Raw genomic sequence first — 18,356 nt, forward strand, 5'->3', positions numbered from 1 at the left:
TAGATGTATACTAGAGCACAAGGCATGAATGAATGTGTTTTGCGTGTTTGTTGTTACAAGTGCTACGTACTGTACAGGTTACGTCACGTTCTCTACAATGCTTTAATCACGTCATGCCTAATATTTAACAATGACAGCATTATATAGTCAACCATGACTCCTTAATTACGAATGGCATAAGTAAACAAGTGTGAAAATATTGTGAGGATTCAAGACGTAATAGTTTTTGCTGGAACAACTTTTTCAACCGATTTTACAGCAATGACTTTGGTATCGTTTTTGGATGTGAGGTGGTTTCCTAGAAAACCTTGGAACTCTACCATAATAAAAGGTTATGTCTTAAAGTTTATTGAATTTGGCATCTTTAGATTGAATTTGCAGACGTTTCAGCCAAAAGTTAAAATATTTTGGATACGAAAGAAACACAAGCCTATTGATGATTTTTGAATTACTCTATACTTAAACGATTTTAGTTTTTAATTTAATTGGGTACTTTTTGCCTCGGATACTAGTTTTGAACCCTATTAAATTGCGCAATATGCGCGCGGGTACCTCGTAAATTACCTATAAGTTAAGTGATATCATGAATATTAGAACCGAAACCTGTATGGATAATAAACATAAACAAATGACGTAACGTAGAGTTATTATACATCGATGGACGTAACTGGCCCGAACATGGTTTAGATAGTTCAATTTAAGCAATGTTAAATAATGTTTACTTTCGGGCCAGTAACAGGGAGTGATATTTTTTATACAGTTTTCGAAAAAATATCCTGAATGTTGGTGGGTCCTCAGAAAGAGTTTTTTTTTTTTTTTTGTAAACCACTGCTAGAGAAAAATATCCTGAATGTTGGTGGGTCCTCAGAAAGAGTTTTTTTTTTTTTTTTTGTAAACCACTGCTAGAGGTTTGATAGCTGAATTCCTTCGCCATCGCATGCTTTTCAAGTATGACCACAAGTTATACATACCGAACTGTAGATTTTTTTTATTTATAACCGGTATTAATCACTTTGGAATAATTTAAGTATTTAAAACGAAGCAGTTTTCATAAACTAAAACTGTATTGATTAGTTTATTTCGCCACGTAAATGTGACCCTTTGTATTGGTAAGCATAAACGTGATCACACACACTTCATGAGGTTTCACGATTTTTCTTTTAAAGGAAAACCCATTTTGAAATGAAGGAATGTCGAGGCCATGATTTTCATTTTTTGTTTAAGTTATCTGACTGGCTGTATTGGGGGTTTTGCTTCCCCATAACTGTCGGCTCACTTTATATATTGGTAGGATTTACAAGTATACACTTTTACTTTTAGGTAAGCGTGTTTTAAGATGTACAGTAAAGACATATATCAGCGGCACTCACGTCGTACCAGATAGTCTTATATAAGTGTGTACTACTTTAAATTTGAGGAAAAACTATGCGATACGATTATATTCTAAATATTGTTCCTAATATCAATTAAGGATGTGTAAACATTCATACAGATTATTTCAAGTCCTCCCGGGTTGCCAAGCACGGGTATAACGGTTAGTACTAATTATTAGATACAGTAGTTACTACTCATAACTGTAATTAAAATTATAAAACCGCCTTTACTGGCCAATTAGAAACGTAACTCTAATGAATTTCGAGGTTTTTATGTAACCATTTAAATTTGTAAAGTATCATAGCTTCAACTATGGATGTACCGGCACTATCGTGTTAACATTGTTACTACTTAAGTTTGGGTAAACATTTAAATTTGGACATTTTTTATGTGTGACTGTATCCTGTTTATCTTGATACCGTTTTATGATATCTATCTAAGCCTATGGTTTCATACACATTCAAAATGCGACATATTACAGAATCACGAACCCAGATATAACTTGCTCGCAATTTATCTCACACCACTAATAATGCTCCCCTTGTAATTTTTAACCAGTCGTTATTTTCAGATACATACAATTCTCCCTCACCACCTACGGTAGTGCTAAACTGTATTTTGAATCAATCCACATCTAAGTTTACCAACAAGCCACCGGCCCAATGAGGAGACTACGACGTGGCGGGGTGGGGGTATGCGTATACTACGTGCGTGCAGGTGGAGGGGGTGGACTATCGACCCCGCTGCTGACGTCACCGCTGACGCAGACCGACGCCCGGGTCTCTTGCTGACGTCTAGATCGCATCAGCAACTGACGCTGATCCCCTGGGCCTCTAATGAACTCCACTAAGGACCCGTGCTGCAGCGGCGCTTCTATTTCCTCCGATATTGGAACTGTAATCAGGGGATGTAAAAGATTCAGGCCTCGCTTATTGCATAGAATATGTGCCCGTAAATGCGGGAAGCTATTATCAGTTCAATCGTTTATTGATTTATATATACTTCACGTTTTTAAATTACATGTTTCCGTCCTTATTCCTTAGTTCACTTCCAAATTATCTATATATTTAACTCCGTAGGCGAAACGGTCCCCACGAGTTATCTCGAGCTAGGAAAAAGGTAACATGGCTGTTGAGGATTAATTTTAAAGCTTTAAGTCCAAGGACGGTGGGAAACACATCAGAAATAACAAAAATTACCCTTACTCTGCCCCACAGGCTGTCAAACATGGTCACGTTTAACTCCAGGCACGACCACCTTTAACTCCAGGCCGAGCCTTTGAAGTAGCAACATCGCAAGTAGGGCTGTAACAGCTGATTTGTTTGGATGCAGCTAATGGTAATTTGTGTATTTTTTTTTTAGAACACGAAAGCTTGGTTGCTGTGCTATGAAAATATTGACTCCACTTTAAAAGTACAAAAATTGATTTTCAATTTAAATATTGTTTTTGTTTTCAGTTCTACATGTTTTATTTTCAATCGTTCAACAAATTTTATGTTAATAAATTTTAATTTTAATGAATAATACGCGAAATAATGAGCTGGTGGATCAATTCTACCAGGCCGCGGCCTGTAGTTAAAGGTGGCCGTGCTCCAGGCCGCGGCCTGGTAGAATCGGCAACGTTGCAAGTAGTGTTGTCTAGCGCCAGACGTCCCATAAGATAACATTGCAGACATGTGACACCAGCTCATTAATTCACGTATTATTCATTTAAATTTAAATTAAACATAAATTTATTAAAATTACTATTTTTGTACATTAAATTGGAGTAAATATTTTCATAGACCAGTAACCAAGCTTTTGTATTTATTTTTTAAATACACAAATACCATTAGCCGCCTCCAAACAAAACAGCTGATTGCTGATACAACCCTACTTGCGATGTTGCTACATTGTTGTACTTAAAAGGCTACGAGTTAAAAGGTTGTCATGCTAAAGATCAAGTCTCTAATGGAATTACTGCCACAGTGTTTCTATAAGCTGTTTCAATTATACCAGCTGATGCAAACATTGCTCATTTGTTTGTTTATTGATTTTAGTTTTCTGTTTTTAGAATGGTTATGCAGCATTGAAATGTATTGTTTAGGGGAAGACCACGACTACGTAGGAGAGTTTAGGAATGGTGCACATCATAGGGGATGGTAAAGCCAAATTACAAGGTGAAGGGCAGCAATTGCTGTTATGCCTAGTTTTTTATTAATTCCCTTGTTGACCCAGCAACAAATTAGGGTTATGTTAAGATTGGGATATTGTTATATCACTTAATTCATTAAGATGCAGTCTGAGATTGTGGGGCCTTTGGGGCGTTCATTTTCGTCCATTAACTTGTAATACAAGAGAATAGCCTCGAGAGAAAAGTTTGGGAATGGGTTATGGAGTGTAAAAATGGCCGGGGAATCCTTTTTCCTTGGTGGTCTTCTGTGAGAATTCTGGGTATCGACCAAAAACACGATTCCTTCCGAAGTGAACATTTTATTCATGGCCATTTTTCAACTCCTTAGCCTATTTCTGCTCTTGCTCGACTGTCAGGGTCATAAACTTCAGTCATCTGGCGATAAATTCAGCATCTGATATGTTTCTTGTGGTAAAAAACGTATCACTGACCATATCTCGCATACAATGGGAGATTCAAAAGTTTAAAACTTTTAAAAACACACAGCAAAGTGTACATGCCAGGTACAAAGCTGTAAATGGTGTCATTCTGTTAATAAATGAGGCCAGTAGTAGCGAGGAGCCTCGCAATACGCAAAATCAGCCCTTACTTAAAAAAAGCCGCCCTCGTAGTATTGAAAGGCTTACAAACCATCTAAACATGATCTACCACTCTACGATTGAAAATAATGTGTGAATTAACCAAGTTACTTTTATTTGCAGATCTCCCAGTTACCAAGTATGCAAGAACAAGCCAGAGTCAGACCAGAAGACAGCTGTGGCTCCCACAGTGCAGAGTGGGGTTGTGTTGGAGCCGGCTACTGTGGAGTCAGTGGCCCGTCAGGCTCCCAGTGTTCCAGCTCCAGCCCCTGCTGTCACAGTGGGAGGCAACAAGGGTCCCAAGCCCTTCCGGAGCATAGCGACCTCTAGCTACTCCAGTGAGTAATCAATCTAGGAATATAATATTTATGAGGCAAATCATAACTAAGATGATTTCCATTACTGCCTCCTCATTTACAACACTTTATGATGGTCATGACACATTATTTACCTTTTTATTGAGGTTTTACGCGGTATTCTTTGGAACAAAATGATTTATACGGACCAGATTGTCGCCTAGGTAAAACATAAATTTGACATGTGACAAGGGGCAAGCCCTGAAATCTTAGATCTTATGTTGATCTGTCCTGAAGCAAGCTTGCGGTTATAATGTAATGCGCTATGAACCTGAGAAAAATTGTGCCTTCCCTCCCGTCCTTTGCGGGGTATTGTTCTCTTCCTTACAACACCCACAAACCTAAAACCTTTTGCGTCCCTGGGCCCAGGCACATTTACTACACCGACCCTTACCTGTAGTACTGTGACACTAAATTCCATATGTTCAAAAGAGGATAGATTTTTAGGGAGTTTTTTGCATAACTGGATTCTCATACTACACGCTACTACAGACTAGCCAACTGTTTGTGATTGAATGTTTTCCTTAAAAAGTATATGTATATATAGATGAGGTACCGTATGGCTATCTAGTGGTTGATGCGTTACACTCCTATCCTCTGGGGGTTTGGGTTCAAATCCTACCAATGAGTAACCTTTTTATGCATTGGACTCCCCCTCTTAAAGCTAGGCTATATGATAATTTGTTTGATATAATATCACACATTTATTGCTCCTCTTATCAATTTTCCTCTATGTGCACCCTGTAAAGTGTTACAGCTTATCTAGGCCTAAGTAAGATTGTGCAATATGGCCCCATAAATTTCAAAGTTCTGATGGAGTCCAAACTTGCATCTGTGCTCTAAAAAAGAGATTTTTAACATAACATGAAACCTTGGGTATTTCAACTTTGAGTCTCTTCAGGAACAAAATTAAGTAAGTAACGATTACCTAAAATAATAATAATATCATAGGTAGTCTCCTTAATAAAAAGGAAATTTACTTACTACTGTAATATTTTTTCTGAAATTTTAGTTGCCTACATAATTATTATAAAACTCAACGTTATAAATTTGAAAAGTATTTTAGTAGGTACGTCTATCCACATTTTCTGCTCTTAGAGTTCAGTTCAAATTAAAAACATTCTAGCGGATGTTGCTGCCACTCACAAATTTTAATTTAATCTTCACTGCAAAATAAGATGGCCAAGAATAAACTCACTGCTCTCAACTCCATCAACATTATTTCCTGCCACGAAATGGTTCAAATTCTTTGAATTCTTTACCTTATTTTAAGTATTTCCATTTCAGCTACGGTACATTTACAAAAATTTACGGTAATTTTAAACCAACGTCATACGGTCACAAAATATTGATTTTATAAATATATAGCACATATCTGACAAACAGTTGATTTTTGTTCCTTATAATCCATTCTGAAGTTATAAAGGCTGGACATAAATGGAAAAAAAATTACCAAACATTAGCTAAATAAAATTTAACTATTGTATTACTACAATATTATTGTGTCATAGCAATAGAAGGAATGGATTGTGTGTGTACCAAAACCTATTTTTTTTATATTCATTACCACTTATTTTCAGGCTCTTTGTGGTATTCTGTCAATTCTTAGGTCTACCAAGCAAACTGTTACATACTTTCCCCATTAGCTTGTCAACAACCGTTATAATAGGTAAGCGGTGAGCGGTGGAAGTAAACTGTGATATTTTATAGGTAAAATCACAAATATTCAACTTTATTTAAACAGTAATTTGTACACAGCATTTGGGGTTGTACCATTTGGTTAGGTGTTAAAAGGACTATAACATACAACATTTTTATGAAAATTGTTTGAGCCGTTTTGTGAAAATCTTATTTTTCCACTTTTTTATGGTGCTTTGTAGGAAAATCTCCATCAAAATAAAAAATTTCAACAAAATTATAAATACCTGGAGGGAGAGATATCTACGTACCAAATAAATATTCATCAAAATTGGACCACAGGTGTAGTCTGTAGCTTTGCTCACATCCACACATACAGACATTTCTTCAAAAATGAATTGAATATGTTCAAAGGGGGGGGGAATATGTTTCTCTCCAGAACGCAAAAGAAAAAAATTTAGACAAAAAACCATAGCTTCTTCCTATACCATGTGTAGGGGGAGAACGTAAAAACTGGTAAAATGTATTTTACCAGTTTATAGACAATATTTGGTAAACATATTTGACATTAAATATAAGCTTTAATCATATTTTAGGTGCAAATCAGTATTTAACGACACAACCGCTACATATTATACTTGTCACAGCTGACTCAGTGTCTCCCAACTCTCCGCCCGGAGTGTTGAGTCCCAGGGAGGTAGACAAGTCCCGTTTGCCTCCACTGGTGCGTCGCCTGTCAGACAACAGTCAACACCTGCTGCTAGGTGCGACCGCAGCCGCCCGGACCAACACTCGCGCTCGCAAGATTGTCATCTACATCTGTGCTGCTGACTCACAAGGTAAGACCTGCTTTTCGTAAAAAATTGTGATAAACGTGTACTTTGATGACCGTTGCCACCTCTAACTTCAGGTGGCGAGATAAAGTGACAACATGCTATGGCGGCAAACCAAAACAGCTGTTGCACTAATAGAGTGTCTGAACAATTATTCGTTTTCACGTTTGTTATTTCTGTTATCACGATGGCACTGGGCTACTTACCAATACCGCGGCCTTGTACCAGAGGAGGCTATGCCGTTGCACAGGCGTTAGTAAACTATAACAAACACAACTAACTGGTACCTGAAACAACCCTTTCATTTTGAAATAAATGAACCATATAGTTGATAATTATTTAGACTCTCTGTGGTGTGACCTTTAAACTAACTGATTCGTCTATTTATTATATCTTCAGAGTTTGTATTTACTGTACTTACTTTCTGATGTGGCTCTTGGTACACTACAAGGCACTTCACCTCGCCAACACACTGCTTTCAGAATCATCAACTACTAGAAGACCTAATAGGTAGAAAAGAACAGTGCTTTAGTATGTTTTTAGACTAAATTTGGCATGATTTATCATCACTACATTTTTACAGATTGCTGCATTGAGAAAGGGGTGCTTCATAACAAAATCTATCCTTCGTTACGAGAAAAGGCAGCCGGGAGGGGTTATGAACTTCATATTGTTGATCTTCATTGGAAAACCGGGTTGGAGAAGCAGCAAGACCATGAGTTTCCAGAGCTTTGTCTTGAAGAGCTTGCGAGTAAGTTTTACTTAACATTATATTTTGTTAGTTTATCCTCCTTTATGTCAAACACAAACTAGATATAAAACTAATACAATTATGTTCATGGCAAAAGATTTGAATAACTCTTAAAGGCATTGCCTATTCTTTTCCTTAATCTCTGTTTTATGTTAATTTATTTTTTATCCATATCTTGTTCAAGATATTTAGACAAACTTTCCTCCATATCCATGTCAATGTCTTATCAAGTTTAACTGTGATGGTAAATAATTTAAATTCTACGGTAAACACTGTTTTTTATAAGGATTGGATTCTGTTCTATTGACTTTTGGATTTTGAAGTAGTTATCCTATCTAAGTATAGACTATCTGTAACCAAATTATTAAAAATCAGCATAGTTTAATGAGCCACAGCTAGAGTCTAAAATTCTATTCTTCATTAGATTAAATTTCATCATGTTGATGTGTCATAACAGATGCTGCTGCTTACATAATTAGCTGTTCTTTCAGTTAGGCTTGGCTAACAAATTAGTGTTTTTGTCAAAACTCAGTAATTTATCAGGGCAATGTGTCCATAGCATCTCGCTACATCTTCAACAAAGAAATGGATGAATCTCTCCGTTGTGTACTCAGTGAGAAAATCCGATTACAATGTTTAACCACAGAAAATACCACCAGATTATTTTTAGATTTTATAAGAGTATTTTTTTTTCAATTTAAGAAACATATGATCCCTTAATTAAGCAACATTTTTCAATTTACATTTCGTCCCCAGGGCAATCGGACACGGGCTACGTCATCCCTGTGCTGTTCCTGAGCAACTCTCTTGGCACTCCGCTGCTGCCCAAGACTATCGAGACACAGGACTTTGAGATGGCTCTGAGTCAGGCGGACAACAAGGCTCTGTTGACCAAGTGGTACCAACTCGACAGTCACGCTCAGCCGCCGTGCTACAGGCTGCAGCCCATCGCCAGGCACATACCTGGCTTCAAGGTGATTGCAAACAGCTCATCTTAGTAATAAAGCTACACAGATCATCTCGCTCCATACGCATGTTCTCACACTCAAATTTGAAAATACCGACCCTAAATAGCTGGTATTGCCGTGTCAAAAGTTAACAAGAAAAATCGTGTTAGAGTGATGAACATGATGCGTATGTGCACAAGAACCCTTTTCCGCAACTATCGCATTTGTAATTTCGTACATTTATCTCAACAATTAATTTTCGTAGGATTAATCTAATACCTAGTGCTTGTGTTGTGACTCTCAATGATGTTGGGAGCCTATCCCTCTTCCCCCCTCGCGTCATCCTAATTTACAAGATCTATAGCTATCTTTTTTGGATCCAATCGGGTGGACCAACGTTTCTAGGTGTCGAGATTGCTTCGGCAAAAACCTCAAACAAACAAACCCAACAGGAGTAGATCATGACGAATCGTCTTGACTTCCCCATGAGTAATTGTGTCAATACCAAAATAATCTTCAATATCTGTAACAGATAAATACTTTGGTGTTTCAGGAGCAATGTGTGGAAGAAAAAGAAAAGGCTCTTGCAGTTTGGTCGTCAGAGATTGAGAGGATACTGTCTGTTATGTTGGCAGCATTCCCTCAAGAGCTTCGAGACACGTATCTCACGACTGTAGTTGAGCAGGTACTGTATTCACTCTCAACTTCTTTTCTTTATTGTTTTAAGGGTTGGTTAAAATTGATTTGACAAAGAAGTCTTTTTAAGTGTAGTAACGTCTTTCCTTCGTCCAAGTTTTGAGGGATTTCTTAAAGTGTAATAGCTGGTTCATGTTTGCTGGGAGGTTGTTGAAGACAGACTTCTCTTAGATGTACAAGACTGAAGCAAAGTGTGTATACTGTATATAATGTTATAATGTATGTCGTATACAAAATTCCACTGTTTAAAACACTGATGAGAACAGTTTGTAACATGTTTACAAAATAATTAGTCTCTCACCAAGCCACCTTGTAGAGCTCAATGCAAGATATTTTTAAAAAACAATCTGTTAATTTCTGAGCAGGAGGTTCACAACACAGTTCTGATGAGCCAGGAGATGGCACGTCGTTGCTTGTGGCTTTGTCGGGTCTTCACCCACACAACGGAGGACCCGAGAGTCACGCTCTCCCCCGCCGACGCCGAGCTCAAGAGACGGCTGGAGACTCTACAAAAAGCGCTCAAAGTAGGATATTCATCTTAAATCACTACACTAAAATATAGAAGTTAAGGAAAGGACAATTGGCTGATTAGAATTATTATGTACAAGCATAGGAATCAACTAGCTTACCTGGTAGACAGAGTCCAGATTAGCTTTGGTAAGCCTAATCTGGACTCTGTCTACCAGGTAAGCAAGCTGATCCCTATCCTTGTAGATAATAATCCTACACTAAAATATAGTTATTTTTCAAATTTTAAATTAGTAAATTGAGTGTTGAAATCTATTAGTGTTGATATACTTAAAAATAACTACAAGTAGTTCCTGGTAACGATAACATGTGTAAATAAAAATCTATTTACATAATTTTATTGTTTCGGAATTTAGTTGTTGACTCCTCAACTGGACACCTATGAACTCTTGTCCTATCCTAACCATTTAAATTTAATCAAAAATTAATGGATACTTTAGGAAAACCTCACATTATATGTACAAAATTAGTAATGTACAGTCACATGCTATGTTTATTTTCACAGCTAAGAACAGAATGATGCAACTGTTTAAGTCAATCACATGTGGCTGTTTGAACCATTCAATGTACGATACATGTAACAGATCGGAACAAGAAGAAAATGTACTTTAGTTCTATAGGCTATATTAAAAAAAGAAATTGCTAAAATTTCATTTCCAACATGGGTTTAAAACATTTTTGAAAACCTAGGTAGACAGATAATTTTTTTTATAGAATCAGCTGATTGAGCAACACATCCTGCGACTGACAGTCAAGTGGCAAGATGGAGGACTCAACACTGACAACACGGAACACGCACAATACGTGGCTGAAGTCACTGCCAGTCTCACCCAGCGGTTGTCCACCACCATAGATAGTATAATAGAAGAAGATCAAAACAAGGTTAGTGTAATTTACTTTATGAGTTTGCTATAATTTTTCCTAGTCATACATTTTTCTTCGTGACAATAATATGGGATACTCTGGAAATGTTTATCTCTGTGGTTAAAACTCCTGTTATGATTTGTTCACAGACTGTGATAAAATCAAGCCAAGGAATTGAAAGTGAGCTCCTCCAAGAGTTAATGATCCAAACCCACTTCACTCAGAGGGCAGCCCAGTGCAGTGTTAACAGGGAAGCCATCTTGCGAGAACTAAGAAGGTATTGAACGTTCAGTGCAAGTTAGTGTCTAAAGTTCTATTTTCTACCTCAATTTTTGTTAAAGTCAAAGTCATCTTTATTGTCACAAAACGTTTTTTTTTTAATGCTCTGGCACAGCCAGACAAAACAGGTGACGTCAAACTATACTAAAATAAACTAGCTTATTGGTAAAAATAAATACATAGTAACAAAACAAACAATTCACATTGATTTGTCTTCGAGAAAGTGATCTATACTATAATAATTCTTTTCCAACAAAAATTCCAAAATTTTTTCTTTAAAAGATACTAATCCTATTATAGATTTGTAGTACCCAGGCAAATTGTTAAAAAATCTTTTACCCATATAAGAAGGTGTCCTTTCCACAAGATTTAATCTGTAATATAGGATATTGAAAATCTGTATGAAATCTAGTGTTATAATTGTGCCGATTATTTTCACTGTGGAGTTTTTCAAAATTTTATTTCACATACAATAAACATTTAAGAATATACAAATTAGGGAAGGTTAGAATCTTTAGTTCTTTAAAAAGTTGTTTGCAAGAATGTTTTACGGGTTTAAAAGTCATAATTCTAAGTATTCTTTTTTGAAGTTTAAAAAGTTGATACGAAATGTTGCTGAGGTAGTAGACATGACATAAATTATGCTAAGGCTAACAATAAGTCGTCCTATCAATTTTACTTGGGCAAAATGTTCATATTTGACAAAAATCTGTAATTTACATCAGCGCAATCTGTCGGTGGCTCACTTAAACTACGTCCATTTGAGATGAAATGTCCACTTCTATCAATAGTCAAAAATACTTTGTAACCACCTAAAAAAATTTCCCTAAAGATTGAGCTGGTGACCTTGTTATTGGTGGATCACTGCTTGCTATTAGATTAGAATTGCATGATATCCACACCATACTGAGTGTTATGGAAGAGATGATGCCTGTTTTACTAAAATGGTTTTTAGTGAAGACTCCTTAACAATCCAAGGATCCATGACAGCTGGGTCTAGTTTTGACCCAATAAAAAAAACCTAACCCAGCATCGAACCGGCAACCTTCTAAATTAGTAGGCGAGCACTAGAACCACTCAGCTTTATATGATAACCACTCAGTCCCACAACTTATGAAATTTTAAAGGTTAAAGCAAAGAAGGCAAAGTTCCTTGCCTTATGTCGAAATAGAAGGGAAATACTAAACATATCTGAAAAGACTCATAACTTATAACTCAATTTTACTATTGTTTCCCAACTATTGATTCCCAAGTGTGTAGTGATAGTGATAGTTGTGTATTGACTGTTCTAGCTATGTTCTGGGAGAAACATCAAACGGTAAGACCGTAGTGCTGCATGGAGTCCCGGGTTGTGGTAAGACGACTCTGTTAGCCCGGGCTGCGCAGTGTTGCCACTCTTGGTTGCCAGACTGCGCAGTAGTGGTCAGGACGGCCAACATCTCTCCGCAGAGCTCCACGCTAGAACAGCTTCTGCGCACAATCACCATACAGTGTTCCATCCTGAGCACCGGTTCACAAGTGTGGCTTAGGCATGTGAGTACCTGACAGTATGTTGCTCAAACCCCTTTTAGATTTTGCATTAAAGCAGTCTAGTCTGCTTCCATGGATATCAAAAGTCTGATCGTAAGGAGTGAACAGGTCTAGCGGTAAACCGCTGGCTTTGGTCCTTAAGTTCCAGATTGAAGTCATGCCAATAACCATTGGATTTCATGAGTGAACATCACACATCCTACTTTTGCCATAAAAAGCTACCAAGTCTGTTTAATCTCTGTTTGAATCATTAATCTTATTACTAAAATGCCTTTAGACTTTATTTTAATTTGAAATGTTGAATTTCAGAATGTTGAAACCTACGCAGAACATTTACCAAAGATTTTGGAGACGGCATCGCTACAACGCACAATCATTATCATTGTTGATGGTGTTGACCAGGTATATATTCTTACATTTGTATGTACAGTATATAATATAGGTGATGGAAACTTTTAATTTATTCTAATCATGGTTACTTCAAATTCTCTTTCCAGTACATCATGTTCTCTGTCCCAACACTATGACCTAAATATTCTTTACACCTATTTTTATTTTGTAATGGAATCACATTTAAAATTAGATATGTCAATCTAACTTCATAACCTTATTGTTTACCTATCAGCTTCACTTACAAGTGGTAACTTACTAAGTAAATAGACAAACCGCAAGGGAGTTTTTAACTTCATCGACAAATTTCCACCAATGCATCCTATCAAAATTTGCTTCTACTCTACCAGTTTCTACTTCACAATCCCTTCAGCTGTTGAAAAATATTTTCTAACCATGGCCCTTTAGAAATTTTGTTTTTTTCGATGCAGTTGTTTCAACCACCTTCACATTTTTACCACTGACAGAAAATCATTTAAGCTCCTGAGTTTATAATTTGTTTTCCATACTGCCACTATAGAGTTTTTATTCTGTATTTTGTTTCAGCTTCAAGAGTACGGAACAGTTGGAGTTGATTGGCTGCCTTCTCCATTGCCACAAAACGTGAAAATTATCCTCTCTATCTCTCAGGATATTGCATTGCTGCAAAAAATGAAGACCAGACTCGGAATTTCTGGAGTTTTCATTCAGGTATTGAATTTATGAATGTGTTGTACAACATACTAGATGTATGCACTATCCAGCCCTCCATAGCAGTAATCAGAGATGCCTACTTTATCCCAAGAGTAGTTAGTAGCTTCTTTTGGGGTTTAAAACTGGACCCATCTATCCTTTGGCTATTAGGCCTTTGACAAATGGCCATGGCAATAGTTAGTTACGAAGCTTTAATCTCACTTCATTTTAGACACATCCTTTACTCATTATTCAGGTTTAAATACACAATATTTTTGTCAATGTATTGATGGAATAATATAATGAAAAATGTATAATTTTAGTGGCTATAATGCTATAAGTTAACTTATCTTACAAAATAATTTACTGATTACCATAAGTGTTTTTTTTTATGCACAAAACAATATTTTTATTTTTCAGTTTATATAAGGGATTTTTCATGATTGTAGAGCAATGTCCATTCTACTGTAGATATATAGTCATAGTCATAGTATAGTCTGATAGTTACGATAAATTATCTCGACAATGTAGTAGTTTTTGTGTACAGTTACAACAGAAAGAAAGCCACAACTATATTTTACTTTCGTGTGAACATATTTTTTAGTGTAATCATATGTACTTTACTTGTTTCACTCACCAGATAAGTTGAAACCACTTATGACGTTCTGTCTGTTTACTAATAGTGTTCTTTGGTTATTTTCATTGTGAGGTTCTATCGATTGCTGCCAAACATATCTCACTGTGGGATAATGTGTGATTGATCTTGGAATAGGATCTGGCTTTAGGGTGCTTAGCTACAATTTCATTGTCAAGAATTACTTTTCAACGTTTTCATTATAATGTAAAGTAAACCATTATTGTGATTATCACTGTTGTAGATTCCTGATCTGGACAAGGCGGAGGCGGAGAGTATTCTGTTATCTTCGGTGATGGAGTATAACCACAGTGTCAACAGTCACGTTCAGGAGTGTGTTGTCACTTCTGTCAAAGCTTGCACTCTTCCACTCTACGTCAAGGTAGATCCTCCTAGAGATTGGTTATTGTTACTACGGTAGAATTCCAGTTATCAATAGAGACCAAACTACATTCAGATGATCTAAAATTTAGATACTGTAGTTGAATTTTTCTGAATTAGAGGGTATTTTATATAATATAGGCCAAGTCAAAGCCGAGTTTTTACAATCCCGATGGCAGAGTGCAAATATGTTGTGATTGAAAAATTCACGCTTTTGCCATGATTGTGGAGGACCATGATGATTTCGTGACCGCAGGAGACGATTATATTATCTAAAAGACACAGGAGATGTTCAAGATTTTGCCGCTGTCGCGGGAAACGAAGGTGGTACTCTGACTGCAGGATACGATAATGATGTATACAAGACTGCTGAAGATATTCAAGATTTTTTTTTTATTTCTTGCAATCGCTGGAGACGACGATGATGTTTGCAAAATTCTCAGTCATAAGCTCAGTCAATTTCTGTGTTCAAATCACCTAGTGCACATGGGTTACCACAGAAGTATCTCAAAGCTGAAATGAATCACTATCTGCGGTAAGTGTCAAAGTACACCTCAGGTGCATTTTTAAATCTGGTTAGATTGAATTATACTACAGTTGCATTTATTTATGGTGTTCAGGTGTTGGCGTGGCAGACATCTTGGTGTGACACGGAACACAACATAGAACCTCAGGGGAAGGTTGACAAGCAACTGTCAGTCATGCTGTCTCAGCTGGAGGAGAAGCTAGGCAAAGAGCAGGTGAGGAGAAATTTAGCAAACTTGGGGTCTCAATCTCGGGATCCCAGGATCGGCTAGGACAAATCCCAAAATCCCAAGATTGGATTGAAGCCAATCTCTTGGGGGTCTTTAGTGTGGCCCTACGGATTGCCCACACAACGGGAACTGTGTGAATTATGTCAATTGTACAAGCATTTTGTGGCTTGCAAATTTTTATATGTTTTAAAATTTGTTTACGGAATAATATTAAAATGACTATGTTGAGAAACAATGTCTTGATGGTGAGAGATCTACATTTACGTAAAAACTAATCTTACTGCACTATAGTTGGTAATTTTATGTGGCAGTCGCTTTTACTGTTTTAGTTGACAATCATACAAATTGGATTAAAAAACCAACTATAAGTGAGAATATCATATATGCCAATCATGAAAATTAAATTATCTTCAGTCTTTGGAAATCTCTGAAGCACTTGTCATAATCTTAAAGTCAAAACCTGCATGACATTTTATTTTACCCTGCTTTATTTGTCAATGGATTTTGTTGTTCTCAGGTCTCATTGGCTATCGGTCTCCTGTCCTCAGCAAAATATGGACTGACAGATTCAGAAATGCTCGACCTTCTTGCCTTTACTGAGGTGTTCCACAGCAAAGACACTTATGGTAAGATTCATTTAAAAGAAAACCCACCAAACAAATTATGGATGTTTTGTTTGTGTGTTGAAAAAGTATAAAATTAAGTTGTAAAAGATCCAAAATAGGCAAAACTTTAAAAGAATCACAGCACATGAACATTTGAATATTTAAAATTCAAATGTCAAAATGACAAAATATCAGTGTAATGTTTGAATTGAAATAAATTATTTTTTGCATTTATAATTTAACTACAGTATTTACAAATTTAAATGTTGAAAATATTCAAGCAATCATTGTTGGTACAGTGGCGTGGGCGCCAGCCTGTCTGTTCTGGGCTCGTCTCAACAAGCAGTTGAGTCCGTTCCTACAGTGGGTCCCTGTCCAGGACACATGTGTGCTACAGTGGCGCACAGCGACTGTACGCAACCACATCTCTCAGCGCTACAACGCAAACCTCCCTCACGCGCGCAACATGCTCATTCAGTATTATAAGGTATGTAACATCTTGCATCGTTGTAATAAGGCTGCTGACATACAGATTTACTGTAAAACTGTGATAAAGAATCAAGATATCTTTTTTAATTAGAGTTATTAAAAGACACTTGCTAATTTCAATCAGGTAATAAATTATCCTCATAGTGGTTTTGACACTTCAAATTTTGTACATCTAAAAGATTTCTGATCAGTAAGTAAGTTAACAAAGTTTAGACCTAATTTTGGGACAGGTTATCACAGTTTGTTATACCTTGAAAATACGCACCTAGGTGGCGTCCCCATCTCAATAATTGATAATTGATAATAATTGATTTTATAGCTTTCTCATATTCGTTTTATTTTCACAACATATAGACAGTGGAACCTGCAGTCATTCTCTGCAAAAAACTGTATAATTTGTAACTCTTATTTAGAATGGCACTCAATGGCAATTTATGACAACCAGCTACTGTAACAGACTCTTTTTCTGCAAACCTAAGATTTCTTTATTGTGTTCATTTATATAGTATATTCCCACGGCCATATTCTCTTCTCTTCCATTTCAATCACTCTTGCATCTTGCAACTAGACTAGACAGCTCCTTATTACACTCCTTTCTTCTCTGCATCCCTCTTCATCTACTCTTTAGTCTTCCTCTCACATTTTCCTTTCAAATTCTCTCTTTTCTTGCAAATGTACATGAATGGATTGCTAAAAAATTACCATAAACAATTAATCACCTTAAATATTCTTTCAGACCGAAATGTCAAAGCAGAAGGAGGACAAGTTTTCTGCAAGGCATTATACTCAGGCTGTTAAAATTGGGAACGGGTAAGCTATGTTAAAGTAGCTGTGTTATTCTATACTATCTTTGTCATTTTAATTTAAATTAATAAGAATTTAAGGAAATAACACAGGGAAATAGGAATAGGAAATGGTGATAAATTTTAACATTAGTTTAGCACCTGGTATGGACAATACAGTTATCAGAAATCTGGGGAGCGAGCTGGTGTAGTGGTTAGAGCACGGGGCTTCAGTCCCTGAGGTCACGGGTTCGATCCCCGCCAAGTCACCAATGGATTTTATCTAAGTGATAATGCCGCAACCCCTAGGTCTAGCCTCAAGTAATGTGAAAAACAATCCCAGGCTCGTGCCTAGCGTCCTAGGGAAAAAAATAATAAAATCATCAGAAATCTAGTGAGGCATTGACAATACCAGGACTTGTAATATGGTAAAAGTTATTCGTGTTATTATACATCTGAATGCCTTTTCCTTTAACTAATTTCCTATTTTGCAGGTACAATACCCGTAAACTAGAGGAGTTGCCATTCCAGGAGTTTCACTCGTCAGGAACTCTGTGGTCGTATCTGGAGGATCATGAGTGGCTCTACAGCAAAATATGTGGAGTTTCTGTATACCAGGTGAGTTTAGCACACTTCCTATCTCCCTCTCTTTCTGTTACCAAGTTTCTTTTCAACTACTCTTTACTCTAATTCCCCTCATCTGCTCTTTGCCAAGTTTCTCCTCAGATGTTTTCCGACATTTGTTCACTAACCAATCAGCTTAATCGATTTTGCAAGCACTACAGAGTTTGTAAACTTGATCAAAAATCTGTCGTCAGGTTTTGGAGGACATCATTTTGGAGGAAAAAAGTAGTCAACACAAAGAAGACCTGAAGTGGCTGCGAAGCTTTTTGGAAGACAACGCGAGATCATTAGCGTATGATGGGAGACAGCTGTACAGTCTTCTTAGTGATATCACTTCTACAGTTGGGCTTTACAAGAATTGGAAAAGTGTTATAGAAAAGCCACCAATCCTTTCACTTGTGGCTGTTGTGCGAGAAGAAATAACAGGTGGGTGAGGTTAAGACCATTGACTATGGTTAAGACGTAAGAGCTTCTGAA

General features: G+C 36.8%; 1 protein-coding gene across 1 annotated transcript in view; it reads left to right on the forward strand.

Annotated features, from left to right (window-relative positions):
• LOC129005443 (NACHT and WD repeat domain-containing protein 2-like) overlaps positions 1-18,356 on the forward strand; it is a 31,769-nt gene that overhangs the window by 7,031 nt on the left and 6,382 nt on the right. The window contains exons 2-19 of the mRNA XM_054434331.1: positions 4,249-4,463; positions 6,767-6,958; positions 7,536-7,703; positions 8,460-8,677; positions 9,204-9,335; positions 9,712-9,870; positions 10,589-10,756; positions 10,888-11,015; positions 12,310-12,550; positions 12,857-12,949; positions 13,484-13,627; positions 14,488-14,625; positions 15,245-15,364; positions 15,897-16,005; positions 16,284-16,471; positions 17,210-17,283; positions 17,750-17,873; positions 18,074-18,305. Coding sequence (XP_054290306.1) covers positions 4,249-4,463; positions 6,767-6,958; positions 7,536-7,703; positions 8,460-8,677; positions 9,204-9,335; positions 9,712-9,870; positions 10,589-10,756; positions 10,888-11,015; positions 12,310-12,550; positions 12,857-12,949; positions 13,484-13,627; positions 14,488-14,625; positions 15,245-15,364; positions 15,897-16,005; positions 16,284-16,471; positions 17,210-17,283; positions 17,750-17,873; positions 18,074-18,305 — 2,843 coding nt within the window. The remainder of the gene's footprint in view (positions 1-4,248; positions 4,464-6,766; positions 6,959-7,535; positions 7,704-8,459; positions 8,678-9,203; positions 9,336-9,711; positions 9,871-10,588; positions 10,757-10,887; positions 11,016-12,309; positions 12,551-12,856; positions 12,950-13,483; positions 13,628-14,487; positions 14,626-15,244; positions 15,365-15,896; positions 16,006-16,283; positions 16,472-17,209; positions 17,284-17,749; positions 17,874-18,073; positions 18,306-18,356) is intronic.

Source organism: Macrosteles quadrilineatus, unplaced genomic scaffold (genome assembly GCF_028750875.1).
Source record: "Macrosteles quadrilineatus isolate MER2022 unplaced genomic scaffold, UCM_ALF_1.0 Scaffold_21__1_contigs__length_2333173, whole genome shotgun sequence".
In the NCBI taxonomy this organism is placed as follows: domain Eukaryota; kingdom Metazoa; phylum Arthropoda; class Insecta; order Hemiptera; family Cicadellidae; genus Macrosteles; species Macrosteles quadrilineatus.